The following is a 25,028-nucleotide window of genomic DNA, read 5'->3' on the forward strand; positions in this document are numbered from 1 at the left end:
TGTAATTCACTTATTTGCTCAAACTTCAAAAAGCATGTCTTTTTCCTTCTTTCTCCTAGCCACCCAGTATTTCTCCCCCCCCCCCCCCCCCGGAGGCAACCCGGCAACCCGTGGTTTTCATTTCTTATCTATTCTCCAGGCATAGTTTAGATAAATACAGAGAAAAGTGTTCAGACACAGCTTGAAAAGCCATGCCATGTTCCCTTTCTGTGTCTCTCACATCCCATCTGTGTCCTTTTGGTTGCAGCTGCGATACTATGACTCAGGTGAGGACACGAGCTGTAAAGGCCACATTGATCTGGCTGAAGTAGAAATGGTCATCCCTGCTGGCCCCAGCATGGGAGCCCCAAAGCACACGAGTGACAAGGCTTTCTTTGATGTAAGTTTATTACTTGGTTTTTTTCTGGCTCTGTCTACACATGATCCTATTATCCATTTCCCTCTAAGAATTGTGGAGTCTCAGAGCAGTTGGTGGTGACTGTAGGTGGGCCACAGACCGCCTGGCCATGGGAGTCGCTACAGAACTTGAACTCAGCACTCTGGTCCCGTACCTGACCTCTCCCAGCAATCCGTATGTCCCAGAGGGCTTCACATTGCTTCATGCTAAGGACTCCTTCAAAAGGTGCCCAATCACATGTGAAAGCAAATGAACTCCTTGTTAAATATTGTTAGTTATTTCCCTCACCACCTGCTTCAAAGACAGATGCTACTTCTCCATTTCCAGTGCTCTTCGTGCTTGACCATCCACAGAGAACGGTCCTTAGTCACACATGATGACTGTCCACCCTCACAGCTTCAGGAGCTATTAGGTAGTCCATGGGGCATTTTATGGGCCACATGATAAGGGACTTATCTAATCCCCAGAGCCAAGCAGGGCTTTATAAACGGCAGAGGTCATACTCCAGGGCTCTGCTCAGGCCATGAGACTGTGTCCCTAACCCTGGCTTTCCAGTTGGGTGGCCCCAACTGGAGCCTAGAGAACAGGAAGGAAAAGGGACACGAAGCCAGCTTCACGTGGTGCGGCAGAGCCTCAGGCTTCCCGAGGAGCCCAGGGAGCTTGCTTGGCACCTTCGCTGCGTTGCTTCAGGCAGGGGAGGCCAGAGGCCTCCTCGGTCAAGGAAGGCCCCGGGAAGATGCAAAGTAAGGTTGTCCTACCTAGTATGGCTCCTTTTCCTTCCAGTACTTTCCGGCAGATGTTAATCTGCCATGAGGATATTAACTATCCCCTATCACTTCGGGAGCTAGAAGAGGAGAGTGAATATAAAGGCACTGACAATATGCTAGTGGAGGGGAGAGGAAATCCAGGGGTTCTGGGGCAGAGTGGAAACATCAGCTCCCAGGGATGGACTGCACACTCGCCCAGAGCCTTAGAACAGCCTGCCCTTCACCTCTGCTTCTTTTCATTTGGTTTTGTTTTTGTAGCTCAAGACCAGCAAGCGTGTGTATAACTTCTGTGCCCAGGATGGGCAGAGTGCCCAGCAGTGGATGGACCGCATCCAGAGCTGCATCTCTGACGCCTGATGCCCATGGTCATCTCAAGCAGAAGAGGGGGAAAGTCTCATGCTGTCAAATAGGGGAGAGTGCATGAGTCCTTGAGCTGACAGCTTCCTGTGCAGTTCTGAGGAGTCAGCCCAGGGCCTGGGTTCTCCTGGCCAGTCTGACCAGTTCCCTCTTGCGGCAGTTGTTGTGTCTACTTAGCCCGAGTGGATGTGGCACACAGGTCTGTTAACAGTCCCAGGCGCTCCCTGTGTCTTGCACTAGATTGTTCTAACAGGGTCGTAGTGGTTAGGGATCAGAAGAATGCTTCCTGAGCCAACTGTCATCCACCCCCTGGGCAAAATGGCTGCCACCTACTTGGGTCCTTCTTCATGAAAGCCAGATCTTTGTGTTCTCCAAGGCCGTCATTTCCTTGGGGAGCTTTCTGACAAGCAAAAATCAAACCGCTCCAAGGTTGTTCTATTCTTCACAGAATAGTTCTCCCTCAGAGGCTCTTAGTCTTAATGCCTGACCTTCAAGATGCTCAGCTCTCCGGTGCTGCCAAAAGGTTCTTCCACAACCTCTGCCCAGCCATTGGGGTTCACAAAAAGAACATTGGTGCTTAGTGGCAGGCAGAGTGGGGGCACATGGGATTATCCTGATGGAAAGCTTGTCCAGGAATGATGCAACAATGACCAAGCCAATGCAGGAAAATACTGCTTCCAAAACACTGGGTTCTCTAGGCCAAAGACCCCTGGGGATCCAGGACCTGTGTCCCTACACATTCTTCTGTTCCCTGATAGCTTCTTACGCGACATAACATGCAGAGAGCTGAATGCACTAACCATGAAGCAAACACTTGCACTGATCTCCTAATGAAGTGACGATGTTGGACAGACAGAGCCAGCTGTTTATGACCACACAACCTGCATCTAGGGCTGTGTCGACGCAGCACACGGCAGCGTGATAGGGAATGCAGACCACACTTCAGCACGTGAACAGTAAGAACTGTTTATAGATTTTCGTCACTTTTGATAACCTTGTGTTTGTTCAGCTGGAGGTCTGAGGAAGGCTGTTTGTTCACAGGGAACAGGAGCAGCCTCTCTATCCAGCCGTTGCTGGACCATTACATTTATTTTTGAAATGTTAATATGTTAAATACCAAACTAATATTTCAAAAATATGTATATATGATTTCTATATCCTTGTCCTTCAGATAGTCTGCTTATAATTTAATATAAAATTAATTGAACTGATTCAGTTATACAATTCCAATAATGAAATGGTTCTCTTTTTAAAAATTAAAAAACCACTTCATGTTTGTAGGTTAAAAATAAATCAGATCTTCAATTTTAAAATTATCTGCACACGAAGAAATAGAACTGTGATATCTAAGAAACTGAGGGAATAATAAGAATGAAGGATTTTTCTATCATTTTCATTTTATAAATTGCCACCTGTGAAAATGGTTTTTGCACATTATTTGTACTTTTTCTTTGTATATGAAATAATTTTTGTACTATGTAAAATATGGAGCCCACTGTACCCTCTGCTCTTTGAGACTGTACACAGTACTTCTTTTGTAACTGGACTCTTAACTTTCATGAAGGCACTCCCTGCCTTAACATGCACTAACCAGCTTGAATTAAATTTATTTCTTAAGAACAAGCACCCCTCATTTACTGTGAGGTGAAGTTATTCCGCAGTGCAGAGCACTCCGGAGGCAGCATTCAGGATTCAGACATGGGACTGAGGGTCAAGGGGAAAACACAGCACGACCCAATTCAGACCTTGCTTCTAGTAAAGTCGCCACTGCCCTTTGCTGGGGAGGTACGCAGAGACATGGGACCTGCTGGCGTGAACTGCTAGGTTGTGGACACGTGGCTGCAGAGTTGGTAAGAGCCTGAGGCGAGGCTCCCTGTGCCTTGAATGAGCTGTGTGAAATTGATCACATCCTTTATCGCTTTGGGAGTCACAGTTCCACCACCTGTGGCATGTGGCAATTTGTGAGAACTTTAGGCTGGAAAAATTGAACTTTAGTTTCAGAGCAGAATTTTCTGCTTCAGAACTTGTTAAACAGTATAAAAGAAGGGGCAGTGGTATCAGCTCTGGACAACACTTCCTCTAGTTCAGCCCATGGAGGTTACCTTGGAGACCGTGACTACATCTGGACATGTAGCCAACAGGATGCAAGTTCTCATGCCAGAGCTGAACTTCTAAGTCTTCTGAGATCCAGGAGCCCTCTCCGAGCCAGGCCAGAGGGGTCCCCAACAACCACAGAGGCTCGAGGTGAGGCAGCGGCACCCCCTCCTGGGGCCTTCAGATTCCCTCAGTCTGCAGGCTCCTGTGGCCCAGGCCCAGGCCGAGGACTCTTCATGGCTGGTCCTGGGGCTTGCCATCTGTGCCTGCTGTGTCCCTGACATTCAGTCGGAAGGAGACAGCTGGTACCCGGCTCTGCTCACAGTGTCTTAGCTGTGAGGGAGACGACCAGAGGGCTCTGAGGAAGACAGACAAGGGCCCGGCGGCCTGCAAAACGCCTTCCCGGCCCCTCCTCACTGTGGCTCCTGGGACAAAGCGTTTCTTAGTTTAGGCTCTAGAGCAGGGTAGTCAACCTTTTTATACCTACTGCCCACTTTTCTATCTGTTAGTAGTAAAATTTTCTAACCGCTCACCGGTTCCACAGTAATGGTGATTGATAAAGTAGGGAAGTAACTTTACTTTATAAAATTTATAAAGCAGAGTTACAGCAAGTTAAAGCATATAATAATAATTACTTACCAAGTACTTTATGTCGGATTTTCGCTAAGTTTGGCAGAATAAATTTTTATAAAACAACTTACTATAATTAAATCTCTTTTTATTTATACTTTGGTGGCTCCGCTACCACCCACCATGAAAGCTGGAACACCCACTAGTGGGCGGGAGGGACCCGGCTGACTACCACTGCTCTAGAAGATGCAGGCCCAAGCAGCACATTAATGCAAGTCCCACGCCCCCACCCCTTTGGCCCAAGTGCTTTCTCTTCCCCTCTCAAAGCCCTCCACCCTGTGGTCTCCCTTCCAGAGCCAGAGTTTAAATGTGGATGGCATGGCCGGTTTGCTTCTCAGTGGAAATGGACATTTCTAGATATTTCATCAAGAGTTAAGTAAACCCATTATCCCATAAAGAATTTCTGAAATATCTCAAGCTTATAACTTGGAAAGGCCCTCAGCAATGGCAACTGGAACTGTCATCTCAGCCAAGGACAAAGCAGTATGATGAAGAGCTGGGGCTGAGAGCAGCACCGAGAGTTACATAAGCCCAGCCACCATGGGTCTTGCTTTGAAAGCAAAAAGAAATAGAGTTCATTTTAATAACATTTTTTTTTAAATAATATAGTTTACTTAACCCAATATATCAAAATTATTAAACATGTAATCAATACAAAAACTATTACTAATTTTTTTTTTTATTAAGTGAGAGGATAGGAGGCAGAAAGACTCCTGCATGCACCTCAACTGTGATCCACCCAGCAATCCTTGTCCTGGGCCATGCTGCCTATCTGGGGTGTTGCTCTGTTGCTCAGCAACCAAACCACTTTTAGCACCTGAGGCCACTGAGCCATCCTCAGCACCCAGGGCCAACTTGCTTGAACCAATTGAGCCATAGATGTGGGAAGGGGAGAGAGAGCGAGAAGGGAGAGGGGAACAAATAGAGAAGCAGATGGGCTCTTCTCCTGTGTGCCCTGACTGGGAGTCAAACCCCGGACATCCACACACTGGGCTGATGCTCTACCACTGACCAACCAGCCAGGGCCTGAAATATTTTATATCTTTGTTCCTGCATACCACGTCCTCAGAAGCCAGGCTTTATTTTACACTTGCAGCACGTCTCAGCTGGGACCAGTGTGCCGTCCTCTTTCTGACTGTCCTCACACCAAATGCACAGCCCTTCCCACACCAGCTCTCCAGCACCAACTGGGCATCCTGCACATCCTTCCAATTATGACACTAACTCCCTGAGTTAGCAGACCCCACAGTGAAGGGCTCAGTCCCATAAGACAGCCCCGACTTTACATTCCAATTGCAAGTCCCAGGGGCCACCTGTACTTCTGGCTAACTGGCTGTAAAATTTAGGGGTTCCCATAATATTTACTCAATTCTTTCACAAATTTACTCAATTAGTTCAATAATTCTCTAGAAGACCTCAGGACACAGGAAAACACTTTTAAGTTTACAAATTTATCATAAAGGGTACAACTCAGCAGCCAAAGAGAGGCCCCAGCCATGGGGGTGGGGGGAGAAAGTGGTGCGGAACCTGCTGCCCTCTCCCCCACGGCCCCGCCCAGCCCTCCACCGTGGCCCCGCCCAGCCCTCTCCCCCACGGCCCCGCCCAGCCCTCTCCCCCACAGCCCCGCCCAGACCTCAGTGTGCTCACCAACCTCCCTCTTCTCCCCAGAATCTGAGAGTTTTTACCCGCTTTTCACAGGTTTGTTCTTTCTGGTGACCTGCCCCATCCTGAAGCTCTCCAGGGGCCCCAACCTAGACACTCATTCACATAAACAGGTGAATAGCAAAAGACACTCCCAACACTCAGGAAATTCTAAAGGTTTTAGGGACTCGATGCTTGGGAATCCAGGACCAAATTTTTTTTATTATTACACCACATTTCCAGTGCTACCTGACTAAACAATGCAAATATAAAGCAAGTGACCTGCTCACAGCAGAACCTGCAATGGGAGGAAGAGACGTGGGGGCCAGCTCTGTTCTAAATCACTGTGTGACCTTAAACCAGTCCCTTTGCTGAGCTTTGACCTATCAAATTAAGTACCCACATGATCAGTAACTTTGTGACTCTGTTTACCTTTGTAGAATCTCAGGTTCCAAACTGAGATTTAAAGGATTTGCTGGCAAATTTGAAATCGGTGATTTCTCAAAGGATAGTGCAAGTATGAATCATCTTGTTCAAATGGAGCTTCTGATTTGGTAAGACTGGAGTGTGGTTAGACATTCTGTATTTCTAACACGCTCCAGGTGAAGAGGCTCCCAGTTCAAGGACCACACCTGAAGTCACAGAGGTGTGTTAGTGCCAACTCTCTGCGAAGCAGACACCGAACAAGAAGGAAGGCAGGGAGGCTAGCCTAGAGACCTTGATGCAGATGTGATCCCGTGAAAGCGAAAGGGAAGGAAGGAAGTTGGGCAGAGGAAACTGAGCTGCAGTGCCATTCTAAGGAAGTCAGCAAGGTGAGTGAGAAGTCCTCAAGCCATCAGGAACTAGAAGAGTCCCACATCTCCCAAGAATGGGCCTACCCACAATCCTGGCCACTCCATCAGCAGGGAGCAGCTAAGAAATAGATTTCAGAACCTGGCCGGCGCTGGGGCCCACAGTCACAATCCCTGCAGCTGGAGACCTGAGTGAAGTGTTTGCATGCTTGTCACCATCCATCCCTGGTGCCACACAGATCTGCTCTTCCACCAAGGTCAAAGAGCAGCTTCTCCCGTTTCCTCAGGCCTCTATTCCTACGGGCAACAGAGACAGAGGGAGATCATAGGCCTAACTACCTCTATCAATGCAGTTCATCTCATCTCCCTCCTCCCTCCATTCTCTCTCCCTCAACAACATGGGCAGATGATGGTGGCTTTACCTGGTAATGTGCCCCAACCTTTCTGTGCCCCATTCCGGGGGGTATGTGGGTGGTGACCTAAAGGCTTGAGAATCAAACCCTTCTTAGATCAGAGTTGCTGCGTGTGTCCATTCTCAATTACAGGGGTATTACCTGAGGGGCCGAGTGGATCACCTGGGTTCCACACACATTTCTTCCTGCCACCATCATGCAAAAGCAGCCCTGCATCTGATCAGGGTCAGACTACCCTTCCTGGTCCCTGGACACAGGAATCCCAGGGCACTGGTGGCACCATAAACTGTAGTTCAGTAGGACCCTTGCTGTGTTCCCGGTGAAGTCCCTCGGTGCGGGTCTGACTAAGGCTCTGAGGTCAGGAAAAGCAAACCCATACCCAGAATAGGTCGCTATCCCTACAAAGATAAATGGCTGGCCCTTCCAGGATGGCAGGGGCTGATGTCATTGACTTGCCCCCAAGAGGTGAGTTGGTCACCGGGAAGAATAGTGCCATTTCGGGGGCTCAGTGTTTTCTCTGTTGCTGACAGGTTGGTTGGACACTCAAAGGCAGCAGAACAGAGTGGCCTTGGTATGTGGGAGTCTGAGCTGTTGGGCCCATGTGAGCCCTCGTATGGCTCCGCCCCCGCCACTCTGGCCACGCCATTCACATGCCCAGTGTGCTGGTTCCAGTGCCACCAATGACAAGGAATGCCTAGTGTAACTGTCCAAGTCATTTTGTTTATTTGCTTGTTCACTGCCTCGTCTGTGTTAGATGCTTTCTAGTGGGCATTAACACGTGGTACTAAAATCTTCACACTTCATGCTTTCTCCTGTATGACCATGCACATGCCTCTACCGCGCACCTCCTTGCCCCAGACTACCCATATGGCCAGGCCATTGGTCACTGTCCAAGAGTGTGTCGACAGTCTCACCATCTTTCTTGTGTACAGAGTAGATGGCCAGGCACTCTGCTCACAGCCCATCCTGATGGGAGATTTCTCTTTCCCTTCCACCTTTGTCACACAGCCACTGTCCATCTTGTCAACCCATTTATACACCAAGCTCTGACCTTTTCTTCTTCCTTTAGCTAATTGTATAGGACCCGATATGTGGCCAGAGGTACAAGTCAGGGGCAGGCTCTCGCTACGTCCTCATGCAGTTTACTTGTGCCCATGGGCCCCGCTCAGGCTCAGTCCTGGAGGTGGCATTTCCATCTTATGATGGACAGCTGCCAGGCCCATCCGACTTCATGACTTGATGCACCAAACAAACCCAGCTCACAATGGACAGTTTAAGGTGTCGCACCTGGTGCACCACAGTCAAGTGTTCTGTCTCTACCAGGGCTTAGTAACATGCCAGAAACTGCTTCTCAAAAGGTGTGTAACCCTCTGTTGTGATGGTGGCATGGCCTGGCTTTGTGATTGTCCCACTGGAACTTGCCCAAGCTTCATACTACATCTTTTCCTTTTCCCGTAACTGACACTCCCAACCCCCGAGAGGCCACCAAACTGTATGACCCAACGGCAGGGCTGCTCGCACTGCAGCCTGGACCTGCTGCAGAGCCTTCTCCTGGAATGGGACCCACCTCCCATGCCACCCAGAATGTGGTGTTTCTAACCCCACAGAGGGGTGCCAATGTTTTCTTCACTGTGGGAAGAGATGGAAGATGCAGCAGTTTCTTTTATTTGGGAGGGGGTGTCCCAGCATACCCCTAACCACTGAACCCCTAAACTTCATTGAAATGGCAGGTCCCTAAAATTTTATCTCCGGAGCGCATGTGACTTAGCCACAACCCCTGCATAGAGACATCTTTTGTTCCTCTGTGTAATCAGCATTGTTACTGATGTATTGTAATGGATCCACGTGGGGTTCTGTGGGACATCCAGACAGTCCTCATATCTTAGGATTATATTATGACAGGAAGACAGTGACCATAGCCCTCTTATGGCAAAACTGAATGAATATTGTTGTGAATATGAGCAGTTTCTAACCCTCTTTTCTAATCAGAATGGAAAAGAACACATTCACCAAGTGACTGCAAATGACTACACACCAAAGACCTTACCAACTTACTCTAGCCATGATGCTACATCTGACCCAGCAGCTGTGAGCACAGCCACTACTTGGGTAAGCCCAAGGCAGTCGATAGGCTTCTTTCCAGATCTGCTGATTCTACAGAGGTCGTACCAGTAGAGTAAATGGAGAAATGGGCCTGACCAGGCAGTGGTGCAGTGGATAAAGCGTTGGCCTGGAATACTAAGGACCCAGGTTTGAAACCCTGAGGTCCCTGGCTTGAGCATGGACTCATCTGGCTTGAGCACAGGGTTGCCACCTTGAGCGTGGAATCATAGACATGATCTTAAGGTCACTGGCTTGAGCAAGGGGTCACTGGCTCAGCTGGAGCCCCCTGGTCAAGGCATGCATGAGCAGCAATCAATAAACAACTAATGTGCCGCAACAAGTTGACGCTTCTCATCTCTCTCCCTTCCTGTCTCTGTCTCTGTCTCTCTCTCTCTCTCTCTCTGTTGCTAAAAGGAAAGAAGGAAAGAGGGAGGGAAGGGGGAAGGGGGCAGCGGAGGGAAGGGAACGGGAGAGGAGGTGGGAGGGGAGAGGTGGGGAGGGGAGGGGAGGGGAGGGGAGGGGAGGGGAGAGAAGAAATGGAGAAATGGTAGGGACCACCACCTCTTCACTCTTTTTTTTTTATTATTATTAATTTTAGAGAGAAAGAGAGCATGAGAGAGAGAGAGAGAGAGAGAGAAAGGGAGGAGCAGGAAGCATCAACTCCCATATGTGCCTTGACCAGGCAAGCCCAGGGTTTCGAACCAGCAACCTCAGCATTTCCAGGTTGATGCTTTATCCACTGCGCCACCACAGGTCAGGCTATACTCTTTAAGCTGTTAATGGCAGCATTAATTTCTGCCACATCCCCTGGGATGAGATGTTACTTTTAGGTACTATCCTGAGCAGGGTGAGGAAGTAGGAATAAGGCAATTTCAGATGTTTCCACTTGTCCTTTTCTGTAAGCCAGGGACCCAATGTAAGGGTTACCCAACTGTCAGTGCATATGAATTCTAATTAACTACTAAGGTACAAGGTACTGCTGAGTGGGTTCATGGAGCTAGTGAGCCCACTGCAAGCAGACTGCAACCAGGACTCTCTTACGACCCGGCGTCCACAGCCTCCACTCTGAAAAGGGCCCATCATGATGCTTTGAGTCTCCAGAATTCAGGCATCCCCAAACTACGGGCCCACAGGCCACATGCGGCCCCTTGAGGTCATTTATCCAGCCCCTGCCGCACTTCCCGAAGGGGCACCTCTTTCATTGGTGGTCAGTGAGAGGAGCACTGTATGTGGCGGCCCTCCAACAGTCTGAGGGACAGTGAACTGGCCCCCTGTGTAAAAAGTTTGGGGACCCCTGCTCCAGATGTTACTGTCAACTCATACTCTGTCTGCTAGTCCTTGAGTGTCTTGTTATTCTCCTTTCTTATGAACAGTTACTCAAATAAATGACCATCACCTGGCCATCTCTTCAGTGGGTTCCATATCTGAAAATTGGCTCAGGTCTGGGAACTGAGCAAGGGACCATGAGTTGCTATTGCCCCTGCTTCATGCTTCTCCACTTCTTCTGCTTTTTTGGTTGTAGCCATGAGGCAGAACCGTACTGGCTGCCGCCACCATCTCCATAGCCCTGTGTGGGTCCGAGCCCCTCGCCTGCCAGTCCTTCTGGCCTTATGTAATACATCCACTCCAGCACGCCCTCTTTCCTTGGCTTTCAAATTTCTCCACTACCGTCTCCCAGGAGGTCCCGGTATTAACACTTTGTAAATGTTGGCTACTACTTTTTCCAGACCACCGAGAGCCACCCAGCAGAGTCTGCCCCATCCCCTGGCGTCCTAGCTAGGGTATTAAACCTGTGTCTCAAGGAAGTGCCCTCGATCTTCCACTCCAGCCCCTTTACTTGAGCACTGTCAAAATCCCATCCCAGGTTCCCCCTGGCTGCTGCCAGCATCCCTGAGAGTCACTACTCGTTCAGGCATAGTCTCTTACCTCCCTCATCAGGCCCAGCAGGTCCCCAGCCAGATTATTCAGGAATTCAACCCTAATTATTGTCCTTGGCAGCCAGGAGAGGAAGCAGGGGCAGCTCCTGAGGGAGCACCTGTAGCCTTCCCTGCAGGGTGAGGCCTCTGGCGTCTCAGGATAGCAGGGCTGGCAGGCTTACAAGGAAGGGTGGGCCTCTGCAAGCTGGGGGGGGGGAGGGCAGGGAGGCACCAGCATCCACCCGTCCGCCCACGTGTCCGTGGCCCCTGCTTCCGGGCTCCAGGTTTTCCCCAGCAGGGCCCAACCTTCACACTCAGACTTACCAGGAGCTCTGCAGCTCAGCTGTCTGTTCCCAGCTGCAGAAGATAAGGGCCTCTTGGTAAGCAACCACAGAGGCTATCCGCCTCTCACACTTACCCACTAACTGCTTGTCAGTGGCCCTTGTCCCTCCTCATCCCTCTACAGGACATCAATATGAGTTGGCAGTGACAGGCGAGTTTTTTGAAGGCCTTGTTCCCCCATGTAGGTCAAATGCCTGAATTATCACACCTGCTACAGCACCCCTGTCCTCTAGCCCAGTGTTTTTCAACCAGTGTGCCATGAGACAGGGTCAGGTGTGCCGTGGGGAAATTAAACATGGGTCCCCAAACTACGGCCCATGTGTCGGATACAGCCGGCGGAGGCTATTTATCCGGCCTGCCTCCAGCCAAACATAAACATTCCCCTCACAATCCCTCCAGCTATCAGCGACAGGAAGAGTGGAGGCACAGGGAACGCTCACTGACCAATCACCTTCTAGGATTCATCCCAACCACTAGTGATGAACCAATAGTAGGCCACCTCTCATCCATACCCAGAAAGGTCCCCGCTCGGGCTGCCGCGCACTTGTCATTGTGTGGCTGCGGTGAGTAGTTGAAGCTGCTACTCCTCCCCATGGTCCCGATTTCTAATCCTGGTCTGGACTGGAGGTAAATGTTGCCACCACTAGATGAAGCCTCAGCCTCAGCTGATTATGTCTATCCTGATGGTGTATATAGATATTTGACCTTTTTCTTTTTAAAAGAGGCCCCCGCAGAGGGTGATATACAATGCATCACAATGTTATCTATATGGCTCTTGAAGGGTCATCTTAAAGAGCTCAGTCTATATACTCACAACCTCAGGGAGAACTCTAGTATTTATCAGAATCCTTACCTAGAAAGCAAACTTCTCAATCTGACAGTAGAGATGCTCTAAGGACTTATGATGTTACACAAGTACCCAACATTTTCTAAAATTGATTTTGTCCTATATAGAGAGAGTGTTTTGTCCTATAGAGAGAGATTCTCTATATAGAGAGAGTATTTGCCAAATTGATTTGAACCCACAACCTTGATGAAAGCTCCAGTATCTATTAGCGCTCCTGTTTTCAACCACATATCTATGTGAGCTGAGCTTCTCAAGCTTGACTGCGATAAAAACTAAAAACAGAGAGAGACTGAGAACTGTTGAGGAAGAGCTTCGTGTGTCTTTCTACCATTCCTGCCAGGATATCCCTTTTGTGTTCATCGAAACAGGCCCAGGTTTCACCCTAAGTGAGTATAAATACATTTAGAAACTATATTATTAACTATATGTATAATGTGTACTGTGTTAGAGTGTCATTTTGTGTCATTTTGGTAGGTGGTGTGCCCCAGGATTTTGTAAATGTAAAAAATGTGCCACGACTCAAAAAAGGTCGAAAAGCACTGCTCCAGCCAACTTTCCCGCATCCTCACCAGTGAAATACTTAGCGTGTGAGCTGCTCCCTTGCTCCGGGGACTCTCTGGGGCCCCCTATCGACCAGGATGTCATCTTTCTTTCCCCTCCCTCTGAGTGAGTCCCAAATCCCAGCATATCACTATTTCCTCATACCACCCATGTTACTTCTGGTCCTTGAAGAAGTAGACACCAAAGCAAGATTCTCTGTGCAAGACATTTATAGAAAAACACCTGTGAGGAAAGATGGACAGGGAGTTGGGGGAAGCTGGGAGGAATGTCAGACTGAGATGTATAGGTTTGACCCCTGTGGTTCAGATCTAAGAAAGTGCCAAGGCCAACGGGGAGTCACCTGCCAAAATTAAATTCCATGAAAACAGTGTGGAGCTCAGCGCGCAGCCGCGGGCCAGCCTGAAGTCGGAGAGGAGCACTGTCATGGCCAACACTTAAGTTCGAAGGGTCTCCCTCATTTGGCGCTCTAGACCTAAAGGAGCTAAGGTGTCAGCGTTTTCTACCTAAAGTCACTGTATACGGAAGCTGCTGGCTCTGTCCCTTACCAGCTTTCTGGCATTGGGTGGCTCCTCACTTCTCTGGGCCTCATTTTCTTCTACTGTAAAATGGGAATAAAAACTGTGATGCTATATGTGCAAGTACCCAGCACAAAATAGACTCTCAGTAAACTGTTGCTTGAATCAGCTTCATTCAACAAACAGGTAATAAACACCTCATGCAGGTTGGGTCCCAAGGTGTCCAGATAAGTAAGATACAGCCCCGGCCCGGAGAGCCCACAACTGAAAGAAGAAAGACCATCTGCCATGGGCACAATGATGCCCCCCAAACTGTTCATGTCCTAATCCCCAGAACCTGCGAACATGCTACCCAACGTGGCAAAGCAGAATTAAGGGTGCAGATGGAATTAAGGCTGCCAATTAGCTGATCTCCAGAGATTATCCGGGATGGACCCAATGTCATCACATGGGTCCTTAGAAGTGGAAGAGGGCAGCAGAGGCGAGTGTATGGGAGTGAGGTGATATGAGCAAGACAGGACTGGCCTCGCTGGCTGAGTCAGTGCTCCTGCCCTCTCCACACGGCCACCCACCCCACCCCTAGACCGCCTGGGAAGCCTGTATCCTGATCTAGAAGCTAGGATTCCTGCCTCCCTTCCAAGAGGAGCACAGACCTAGCCCGGCTTGTCCCACACTGTCCCACACTGTCCCACAGCTCAGCAAAGCCGGGCCTCGCATATGCACGCCTGGCCAGAAGAGAGAGTTCAGGACTTGGAGCCGGGATGCTCGCATGATCCTGGTGAGATCTGGAACTGCCTGAGCCTCTGTCTCCTCATCTGAAAAATGAAGCTGAGCTCATTTATCCTAATGCCTCAGCAGCTGCCAAGGTCCTTGGTCTGCTCTATAATCCCTGGGCCCTGCAGAGAGCCCCAACTCCGGCCTCAGCAGATCCACCTCCTCATTCCCCGCAGGTCCCTGAGGTCCGGTGGAGCCCCAGCCAGAGGAATGTGAGCCATTCCCGGCATCTCCTCCCCTGTGACCAGCCCAGAGAGGGGCTAGGGCCTCTGGGCCTTTCTGACAGGAAATTAGCTGGGCCTGGCCTTCCCACTACCAGCTGCTCCGCTGACCCTGACCCTGTGTTTTCTGAAACCCGATACTGCACATTTCAGAGCCTCTTCATTCCGGAGGAGGCCTGGCTGAGCTCTGTGTCTGTCTACATGCAGCCTGGCCTTCCTGCCCTGGTAACAGGGGCCTGGACTGCAGCCCCCCCGTGACCCTCAGCGGGCCCCGTCCTCTCCAGGGGAGCCGTCACCCCGTCTCTGAGCGAGAGGCGGAGCCCAGGTGCACAGCGGCTGCCCACGGAAAACGAGTTGGAGGCAGCCAGGGGGGTAGAGGGGAGGCCACTTAAGAGGCCCTTGGGGTCCTAGAAGGAATCACAGTGGTTTGGACCAGGATGGGACAGTGAGGACGTGAAAACTGTACGGAGTCCGAAGCCACTGAGGAAATCGGATGGAGAGAAGCTGGTGCTAGTCTGGCCGTGGAGGCCGAGGGGCGGGGGTGTCCAAGGACCCTCGGGTGTCTGAGTTGCACAGCAAAGGGCGGGCAGCGTGTCTCACTAAGAGGAAGGACACCAGGGGCCAACCAGCGCGGTGGGGGCGGGGGCGTAAGGTCGCCCTGGGACATGTAGAAGCCGAGGTGCCTCTCAGAGGCCCCGGCACAACTGGATATTCACAGGGGAGTGAGCTGGAGAGGCACGTTCGGGGCAGGAAAGTAGAGCTGGTTATCCAAGCTGAGAGCGGCTGAAGCTGCCAAGGGAAGAGGGAGTAAGAGAGGACAGGCAGCCCGTGCCCGAAGGACACTCCTGCTGGCGGCCGCAGAGGGGAGACCCGGCCAGAGGAACCGGAGGAGCAGCCAGAGCTGCAGCGAGGGCTGGAGGAATGCTGTCTCAAGGAGCCAGGAGTGGTCAGGAGTGCGGGAAGCGCCCAGAAAACTCGGAAGAGGAGGATGAGAAAGTTACTTAGGATTTAGAGGCTTGCAGGTCGCTGGTGACTGTAGGGGGCACAGGTTAGTGGAGTGAGGGGCATAGAAACCAGGCTGGCGTGGACTGGGAGGTGCTGAGGGGTGAGGAAACATGACGTGTGTAAACAGCACTTGGGAGGGATTTTACGGTGAATGGGAGGAGGCTTGGGCGGCAGCTGGAGGGGTATGCAGTCAACGAGAGGATTTTTGTTCGTTTTTTAAGGCAAATGAGACTTGAGCATGCTTATATGTTGCTGAGGAGAATTCTGCTGACCAAACCGGAGAAAGCAGGGATGACACCCAAAAGAATGGTTTTGAGCCAGCATGAGGGCTTGCCGGGGCCACGCCACAGGTCAGGGCTGAGCTAGAGGCAGCCCGCATCCCACAGCCTCCCGGCCCAGCAGTGTCTTCACTGCCCACTGTCCACACTGCTCCTCGAGGCACAGGGAACAGCTCAAGGGTCACCCATCCCGTTCTGTCTGAGAGGGAAAATGTCTGTTGGGGGAGAGGGCAGCCTCCAGCAGGACCATGGGCAGCTTCTGAGGTGCAGTGGGCCCCAGGGGCTCAGAGGGAACCTCTGACTCTACACTTGGCTGGCCGGGGCACCACCTGCGATTGCTCTATGTGCCCCACAGCCGAAGTCCAGCACTTTTGATGGCCAACTACATGCATCTGTGGGCCCCACTAATCCTCGCTGTGGAGAGCAGGGTTGGAGACAGCTGGGCAGACAGTGGTGGGCCATGACAAGGCGGAAGAGCCAAGGGCCCCTAGGCCTGTTGTGAGCACAAGGCTCACTGCCAGTGGCAGGAAGCCTGAGACCTGCCAGCCAACACCCCTGACCCTCCATCTACCTGGCAATGCCACTGGGCTCTGCCAGCATAGGACAGTCCCAGACATGCCATAGGGCAGTCGTTCTCAGAGGACAGTCCCTGGGCCAGGAGTCTCACCCTGGCGGCCCTGGATAGAGCATCAGCCCTGCATGCAGATGGCCGGGTTCAATCCCCCGGTCAGAGCACACAAGAGAAGCAACCATCAGCTTCTCTTCCCCTCTTCTCCCCCTTCTCTCCCCCCTCCCCTTCTCTCCCTCTTTCTCTCTCGCAGCCAGTGGCTTGATTGGTTTAAGCATCGGCCCCAGGCACTGAGGATAGCTCGGTTGATTTGAGCATCAGCCCCAGATGGGAGTTGCTGGGTAAATCCCGGTCGGGGTGCTTGCAGAAGTCTGTCTGGCTATCTCCCTTCCTCTCCGAAAGAAAGAAGAAAGAAGAAAAGAAAGAAAGAAAGAAAGAAAGAAAGAAAGAAAGAAAGAAAGAAAGAAAGAAAGAAAGAAAAAGAAAAGAAAAGAAAAAAGGGAAGCAAAGAGGGAGGGAGGGAAGGAAAGGAAAGAAAAGGAAAGGAAAGGAAAGGAAAGGAAAGGAAAGGAAAGGAAAGGAAAGGAAAGGAAAGGAAAGGAAAGGAAAGGAAAGGAAAGGGAGGGAAGGAAAGGAAGGAAGGAAGGAAGGAAGGAAGGAAGGAAGGAAGGAAGGAAGGAAGGAAGGAAGGAAGGAAAGGGAAGGGAAGGAAGGGAAGAAAGGAAGGAAAAGAAAGGCAAAAGGGAAGCCGCTCAGACCCCACACATGTACTGAATCAGAAACTCTGGGGCCGGGTTCAGCAGTCTATATGTGACAAACCTTCAAGCTGATCTGAAACAACACTGCCATAAATACATAGATGCTTTTGTGTGACATGTTAAGTGTGTGTACAAACCATACACATAGGACACTTACAATTCAAGTAGCATGAGACTCTGCCCTAAAAGGGTTGTTAGTGTGAGAGGGGACAGACAGCCAGTCATCCGCTCAGAGTACAGATGGTAGGTTTTCTTGAAAAGTCAGGTCACTTCAAGCTCCAGAGTCGCCCTGAACAATAGTGGGCTGTTGTCCCACAGAGTTTCCCATTAAGCCTGCTGTTTGCCTCCGCCTTGCGAGAGCTGGGGCCAGAGCGACTGCGGCTCGGGTGACATGGGTGCTGCCAGGCGCCCCTGCGTCCCTGCAGTAACCCCTCATTATCCAGGACAGGCACAAAGCCGCCTCTGCCGAAGGGTGGGGCTGGGTGGCCACATCACCCACATGTCCCCAGGTCCACAGCTGAGTGGAGCGGGACCACCTTCCCTAAGGGGCAGCCGTACAAACGCTGGTCATGAGTGAGAGTTAAGACTCTTCTGTCTGCCATCAGCTCCAGCCTCATCTTACTGGAACCGTCAGCAGCGTTGACAACACTCATTCTCTCTGGCTTCGGACACTTTCTTCACTCTGAGATCTGGTTTTCCTTCAACCTCACTGGCCAGCTCTCCTGTGCTGGTCGTTCAGCCAAACCTAGAACACTGCACTCCCTGAGCCAACTCTATTTTCACTCTTGCTAGATGGTCTCAGGGGTCTCGTGGCTTTAAGTACCATCTCATGCTAGCCAGCGAGAAGCCCCACCCTGGAATCCAGTTGAACCCTCTGCCCTGACCCCCACACTCATCTACCCAGCTGCCCTTAACCTCTTCACGGAGTGTCTGCAGGCCTCGCAGTGAGCTCATGACTAAACGGAACCCCCCTCCCCGCTCTCCCTCCCGCCAAAATAGAAAGCGTGCTTCTCCTCTTTAGGGATGGAAACGCCACCTCACAGCTGCCCAGGTCTTAGAGTCATCCTTGACAGAAAGTTCCCTTCTCTCATGCCCATAGCCCATCTCTCAGAAAATCCTGATAACTCCACCTTCAAAATACACCCTCATCTGGACTGCTTGTCACCACCTTCACCACTGCCACCCTAGTCCAAACGCCTGGGTCCACCTCCCACCCGATTCCTGCAGGAGCCTCCTGACTGGTCAGTAAGTTTATTTTGTTTGCAGTCTACTTTCACATAGAAGTATTGCCAAGGTACAAACAGGCACATAAATCCACACCTGATGACAATGTGTGGAAAGAAGGAGGCAGAGTGGCCAGGAGGAAGGCCGCTGGGCTGGGAGGAGGGAGGCCAAGCCAGCGAGTGGTGACAGCCCGGCTCCTGGGGAGATGGGGGTGGAGCCGCCGTTTCTGACCTGCCAGTTCCGGTTTCATGAGGCCTGAAGGGCAGCGAGGTCCGTGAGGTTGCACATGGTATCCTCACAATTTTCCCTGCCATTTCCTGATCATGTTTGGGTTTTTGTTCATTGCCATCAAAGTGGTCCTGACTTGCAGCCTCCCACCCATCCATACCACCATCCTACACCCAGCCTGCCAATCCACCAGACAGCTAATCCTCTGTCTACAAATCAAACAGTCCATGAGTCCTTCCATTGCTGTAGCTTCCATCAGCCTAGAGTCCATTCATCTACCCCTCAGCACATAACCGATGACTCCCTCTGACAGCAGACTTTCAAAACCTACAGGGTGGAGTGGGGCGGCCGAAAGGTGAAGCGTCTTGAGCACCAGGCTAAGGCAGTCCAATATTATTACTAAACAGTGGGGAGCTATGGAGGACTGTGAGCAGAAATGTCACATAATCATATCTGTATTTTAGAAAAACAACACAGGCAACTATGAATAAGAAATATTAGAGGGGAGTAGTCTAAAGGCAAGAAGACCAGTTGGGCTAACACCACAATATTCTAGATGATGAATTAGGGCAGAGGCATAGCAGCTAGAGAAAGGAAGTTTCCAGGAGACACAGGGGGCAGCCCTGTAGCGCAGCCAGGCCCAGGGGGGCCCAGGCTCTGTGCTTGCCCCAGTTCTCAGTGATGTCCTTGCCCCATGACGTCCAAGGCAAGGAATCCCCAGGAGTTTCCAGGAGGCCCAACTCAGAACCAGCTCTTTCTAGACCCATCTTCAGAGCCCTCTCTTCTACAGATCAAGGCCTTGACCAAAGGACAATTCCAGAGTACACAGTCACCCAACTCCAGTCTCACAGCTCAGCCCCGGCTGCCGAACGCTGGGGCCTTGTCTCTGGTAATTTTCTCCAACTCTGCAGAGGCTGGGCCTGCAGCCCAGTCAAGTCCGGGTCTGGGAGGGAGCCCTGGCTCCCTGCCCGCCCACGGAGGCTATATTTGGAGCACGACAACTCCCTACAGACACAGACTTAAGAACCACCCTGCAGCGCTGCCCCAACCAATTTCACCTAGTATCCCAGCAGGGTGGGTGTTGCTCATATGGTCACTTGTTTATTCGTTCACGCAGTTTTTCATTCCACAAATATTTACTGATCTCTCAGTGTGATGGAGGAGGCACAACAAGTGGTAAGGTGAGCACGTGTACGTGCATATGTTTAGCTATCTGTGTCTAAATACAAATGGCAGAACATACTCTCAGTGCCCCCACCCACCCCTCAGCGTTCGATGCTGCTGCTGACTCAGTCAGGTGTATGCGGCCTGTGTGGGCATCCGTGTGCACGTGTGTGCCGGCACGTGCTCTCTGAGAAGGCAGCGATGACTCAGCGGCACACGGCGTCGGTAGGTACCTGTGTGGATGTGTCTGTGTGCGGGCATGAGCCCCCAGGGAGTGGGAGAAGTGGTTGTGACTGACTCAGCTGTATATGGTGACTGGGCACCCACAGGCCAGCTGTGACTTTATGGCCTTGCTCCCTCGCCAAGCCGAACAGCCAGTGTTGGGTGCAAACATCCTATCATAGTGTGCAGGGGGTAAAGCCCCCAAGCCAGAAGCTTCTGGGAAGCCAGAGAGACTCAGCAGCCTGGGCCCAGCTGCGTGAGTCCCTTCCCCACCCCACCCCCCACACACTGCCCCTCCACCACAGGTACAGGGTCCCATCTCCCAACCTCTCTGGCCTGGCTCCTGGAGGCTGGGAGGCCACACCCCACATCGACTCCTCCACCACCTCACCCAGTCCCAGGTCGGCACTAGTCAGGAACCAGGCCCAGAAATGCAGGGATGCCAGCCCAATCCATTTCCCTACCACACCAGAAAGCCCTCTTTCTGCCATGGTTGCCTCTTCCCAGCATCTGCGCCCAGCTGTAGCCTCTGCAAGCACAGCCCGGGAACCGTTTCTGACCTCCAGGCCCGGACCCACTGCCTGGGCTGAGCCCCCACCGTGTCCTCCCATCTTCTCCCTCTGTGCTCCTTGGCCTGTCTCTCCCCGCTGTCTCTCCCCTTATCTGTCCCGGGTCTATCTTTGTCTCTTCTCCAGGCAGGCTGTCTGCAGCGGAGGCTTCACAAGACTGGAGGTGCTGACAGGGTGTGGGTGTGGGGAGGACACTCTCTGTCCCTTCTTGAGCCTTATCGGTAAAACTGAAGTAACCGCTCGGGCCTCAGGCTGGAATTTCGCCCTGGATGACCTTGCTCTGTTTGCTGGGGCCTCCGCAGGGACAGCCGGGGTCAAACCAGTCAGGAAACAGGCCCCTGCTCGCTGGCTGCCTTCCTGCTCCCCCTCTCCCACCCGGACCCCGCATCCCGGCCTCAGCCAGCCGGTCAGGGAGACACCGGGGGAGAGGGCTGCCCCTTCCAAGGCACTTGCAGAATCAGAGCCCAGGCTGGGGGCGGAGGAGAGGGGAGAAGCACTCACAACCAACATGACTCAAAGTGCCGGGAGACCCTCCTTAGGCCCCCAGGAGGAAATCCTCATGGGCCGAGGAGGAACAGGGGGCTGACCATCCTCTCCCCCAGGTGCTCCCAGGCAGGCCTGTACTTGCGGCCCCCAGTACATGCCAGAAATGGCTGGGAGAGGCTCTGGAGTCAGGACACATGGTTTTTGTCCCGGATCTGTCATTGCCTGTGACCCCTGGGGCAACAGCCTCACTCACTCTCTGGGCCTCACTTTCCTCATCTGTAAAATAGTGCCAACTTTCTGGGCTGTTGATAAAATGAGAAAGCAGGGCTGGCTGGCTCCCGGTCGGCTCAGCGCCTGCGGGTCCCCTGAGCCCTTGGCAGACGTGGCGGTGACCCACTGCCCCCTCCCCCGCCCCAGAGCAGCCGCCTCCCTTCTGAGAAAGGAAGGGGATGAGGCCGTGCCGCATGGTCCTGCCGGGATCGGACAGCGGGACATTAGGACAGCCAGCAGGACGGCTCAGGCGGCACTCCAGGTTGCATGGGGTCCGCAGCGCACGCCTGCCCCCTGGCGGCCGCCTCTGGCTTCGCCTTACCCTGCATGCCAGGGCACGGACAAGGTCGTTTTCCCCAAAGCGTGACCATTCCTCTGCCCAGGGTCTGGATCTTTTCACCCGCTGGGTGGTGGGATCGTCCCTGATGAAGGTGTGGGCTTGTTCCTCTTTTAAACAAGCCGAAATGTGGGCCTGGGGGCTGCGCGTGTGAGATCCTAGTAGGGTTGTCTGTGGGGTCAGCGTGCCCGTTTTATTCTTATTATTTTTATTATTTACTATTGTTGTTGTTGTTGTTGTTGTTAAGTGAGAGGTGGGGAGGCAGAGAGACAGACTCCCACATGCGCCCCTACCGGTATCCACCCACCAAGCCCCCTACCAGGCTATGCTCTACCCATCTGGGGCCGCTGCTTCCTTGCTCCCCAATCAAGCCATTCTAGCGCCTGAGGAGAGGCCAGGCAGCCATCATCAGTGCCCCGGAGCCAAGATGCTCCAACCATTGGAGCCAAGGCTGCCGGAGGGGAAGGGGCAAGGAGAAGCAGATGGTCACTTCTCCTGTGTGCCCTGACCAAATCCAACCCAGGACTTACATACTGGCTGACACTACCTCTGAGCCAACCAGCCAGGGCTGGCATTGAATTCTCTTTTACATACCTGCTTTCTCTGTTTTCCACACTGAGTGTGTATTACTTTGTGCTAAGAAAAAAATCTACAAACTTCTACAATCACATGGGGGCCTCACTGGCCTGTCTGTCAAGGGAATCTGCACGTCTGGGCCTAGTTTCTAGTATCTTTATTTGCATGAAGTCTGTGGGATAAATGGGGACAAGGACTCAAGGCTTTGGGGTTGATGAGCCATCCTTCACATATGCTGATACTAACTTTCTGTAAGAAGAAAGGAAAAATTGTCCCCACCCTCAGGATAGGGTGGGGTCAGTGCTCCAGATGGACCAGAAACCTTGCCGTGTTGTCTCCGAGGACATACGAGGACTGTATCAATGATTATTTGAGGATAGGGATTTATTTTAGAAAGAGGCCATTTAAAGCCAGTATTTACTAGGCACGTACTAGGTGCCATGTGCTGGCACGGCAGCCATGAATGGCCGGCGCCCTGTCCTTAAGGAGCTCTGGGCTTGCCTCTGAGAAGGTTCATCAGGGCAGAAGTGGGAGCCTCACCCTGCTGCTACTGAGGCAGAATCGGTGAGAGCATCATCAGACACAGCGGTGGGAGCCACACTGCTGGGGGCGCCTGGGAGGCAGAGTGACCGCTCTGGTCCCCGCAGCAGAAAAGCATCATGGCCACCGAGGAAGCCATGGGATCCCTGAGGGGAAAGCGGAAGTGGGAGTCCTTCGGGCTCTGCTGGGCAGCAGTGGACACAGGCCCTTGAGCTCCACCTCATGACCTGGTTAGGCCCCAAAAAGCTGTTGTGACTGAGGAAGTAGGACCCTTTCTGGGAGGGAGCCCCCATCCTAAGGCCTCATTTGTTCACTCAGCCATTCAAACGGGTCAAATACTTGCCTTTGCAGGACACCTTGGAGGTGGCACCTGCCTGTGGAAGTGCAAAAAGAGCACCTGGTGTTTCCCAAACTCTCCAGCCTCTTGCATGACTGACCTCAGTCACCTGTGGGATTTTCTCAGAACTTGCCAGTCCACCCTCAAAATCCCCATTTTGTGGCCTGGCCTAGCCAAGATGGAAAGCCCCGCATCACATGACTTTCTCAAGAAAATGCACCAAGATGAAATGTCAGGGGTGAAGTGTGCTTCTGCAACACAGAGAAACCTTCACGGACACATGTGCCTCCAGTCGTGACACTGAGAGAACCTGTTACCTGTGCGATATCACTCAGAGAACACAGACCGCAAATCTAACTCACTTAAGGTGACAGTAAGGTAGAACCCAGGTGTGCGTCACTGTGAAAACAGGCTCCTTTCCAACTTAGTTCTTTTTTTTAAGTGAGAGAGAGACAGTGAAACAGAATGACAAAGAGAGGGACAGATAAGGACAGACAGGAAGGGAGAGAGATGAGAAGCATTAATTCTTTATTGCGGCACCTTAGTTGTTCATTGATTGCTTTCTCACATGTGCCTTGACTGGGGGGCCTTCAGCAGACCGAGTGACCCCTTGCTCAAGCCAGCGACCTTGGGCTTTAAGCCAGCGACCTTGAGCTTTAAGCCAGCGACCTTTGGACTCAAGCCAGCAACCATGGGGTCATGTCTATGATCCCACACTCAAGCTGGTGACCCCATGCTCAAGCTGGATGAGCCCTGGCTCAAGCTAGTGACCTCGGGGTTTCAAACCTAGGTTCTCCTTGTCCCAGGCCAACATTCTATCCACTGCGCCACCACCTAGTCAGGCCCAACTCAGTATTTTTGAAGGCCAAGAACTGCCCACTTATCCCCTCAGGCTGTGAGGGCAGTCACTCTAAAACGAAGCCATCACACTGTCTTTTTAGCCATCTTCCCAGCTAACTGAGCTGTGGAGTCCGGGGCCTCAGGCCTCGGGGATGAAATCTCCCACCCATACACCTTTCCTGAAGAGCCTGTGTGTTTCTTGCAGACAAATATTTCAGGCACAAATGCTTTCCAAATGAGACCAGAGAGCCCAGTGGGCAGCACTGGGCAGAGATGCTGTGTGAGAGGAAGGGGTGGGGCCTGGGCTCCTGAAGAGAGTGGAGAGACAGGTGAGCACCGGGGTGGCAGCAGTCGTGGCTCCTCCGAAACCAGTCTGTGGGCCGACCGTGTGTCTTGGCAGGGGAGCTAGCCCAGGGCAGTCCTGGCTGACCCATCAGGAGGGGCAGAGACCATGAGAACAGAGGAGGGTAAATGTGGAAGGTGGGGCCCGGGGAGGCCTGCTCTCAGAGACCCAGCATGGGCTGCTGTCAAAGCAGAGAGTGTTGGCTAAGAATCAGGGTGACAGGGGACAGGAAATGAGGGATTCAGATGGGGGTGGGGCAGGCTGCCGGGCTGGGGACTGAACAGAAGGGAGTTTACTAAACAAAGCCTCCCTCTCCCCATTCCGCACATCCCAGCCTTCAGCAGGGCCTTGTGGCCTGCATAACTGGATAGGAAGGCCCTCATTCCTGTGGGCACACAACCCTAAGAGACAGCGTGCTGTATCTATGCAGTGGGGACAGAGGAGGAATCTGAGGCTGGCCCTGCTGGAACTTAGTGTCTCCCACCATGTCCCCATGACCCAGGGCCAAAGACTCAGCCACCTTGAAGAGGCCAGGAGAGGCTGAGCCGGGGACCGGAGCGTAGACGTGCAGCTAGCGGGGCGATGGGGGACAGAAGCACCAATCTAAAAACGTTTGACACCCAGATATATTTAAAGGACCTGCGAGGAGGCAGGTGGTGTGGTGACCCGCATCCTGGAGAAGGGCCAGGAGTTCCAGTGTGGATCTGATTTGTCCCCTCTGGGTCCTTCTCTGCAAACTGAGGGGCTTGGACCCACTGACCTCTAGGGACTAACCAGTTGTAGCATTCTAGAGGCACTAGGTTACAAGCAGTAAACTCCACAAACCTCGGATGTAAAGTTAATACATTTATTATACTTGGATAAGCACTACCCACGTCCAGCCTCCCAGGAGGTCCACTTGTGCCCTTTTCCAG

The 25,028-nt window shown here is 52.2% G+C and overlaps 1 protein-coding gene across 4 annotated transcripts in view; it reads left to right on the plus strand.

The window, feature by feature from the left end:
- SBF2 (SET binding factor 2) overlaps positions 1-1,824 on the plus strand; it is a 502,739-nt gene extending 500,915 nt beyond the window's left edge. For all 4 annotated transcript variants that reach the window (XM_066365963.1, XM_066365945.1, XM_066365952.1 and 1 more), the window contains 2 exons: positions 248-379; positions 1,423-1,824. In XM_066365963.1, the coding sequence (XP_066222060.1) occupies positions 248-379; positions 1,423-1,521 (231 nt within the window). In that variant the 3' untranslated portion in view covers positions 1,522-1,824. The remainder of the gene's footprint in view (positions 1-247; positions 380-1,422) is intronic.
- The last annotated feature ends 23,204 nt before the right edge of the window (positions 1,825-25,028 follow it).

This window comes from Saccopteryx leptura, chromosome 1, assembly GCF_036850995.1.
Source record: "Saccopteryx leptura isolate mSacLep1 chromosome 1, mSacLep1_pri_phased_curated, whole genome shotgun sequence".
In the NCBI taxonomy this organism is placed as follows: domain Eukaryota; kingdom Metazoa; phylum Chordata; class Mammalia; order Chiroptera; family Emballonuridae; genus Saccopteryx; species Saccopteryx leptura.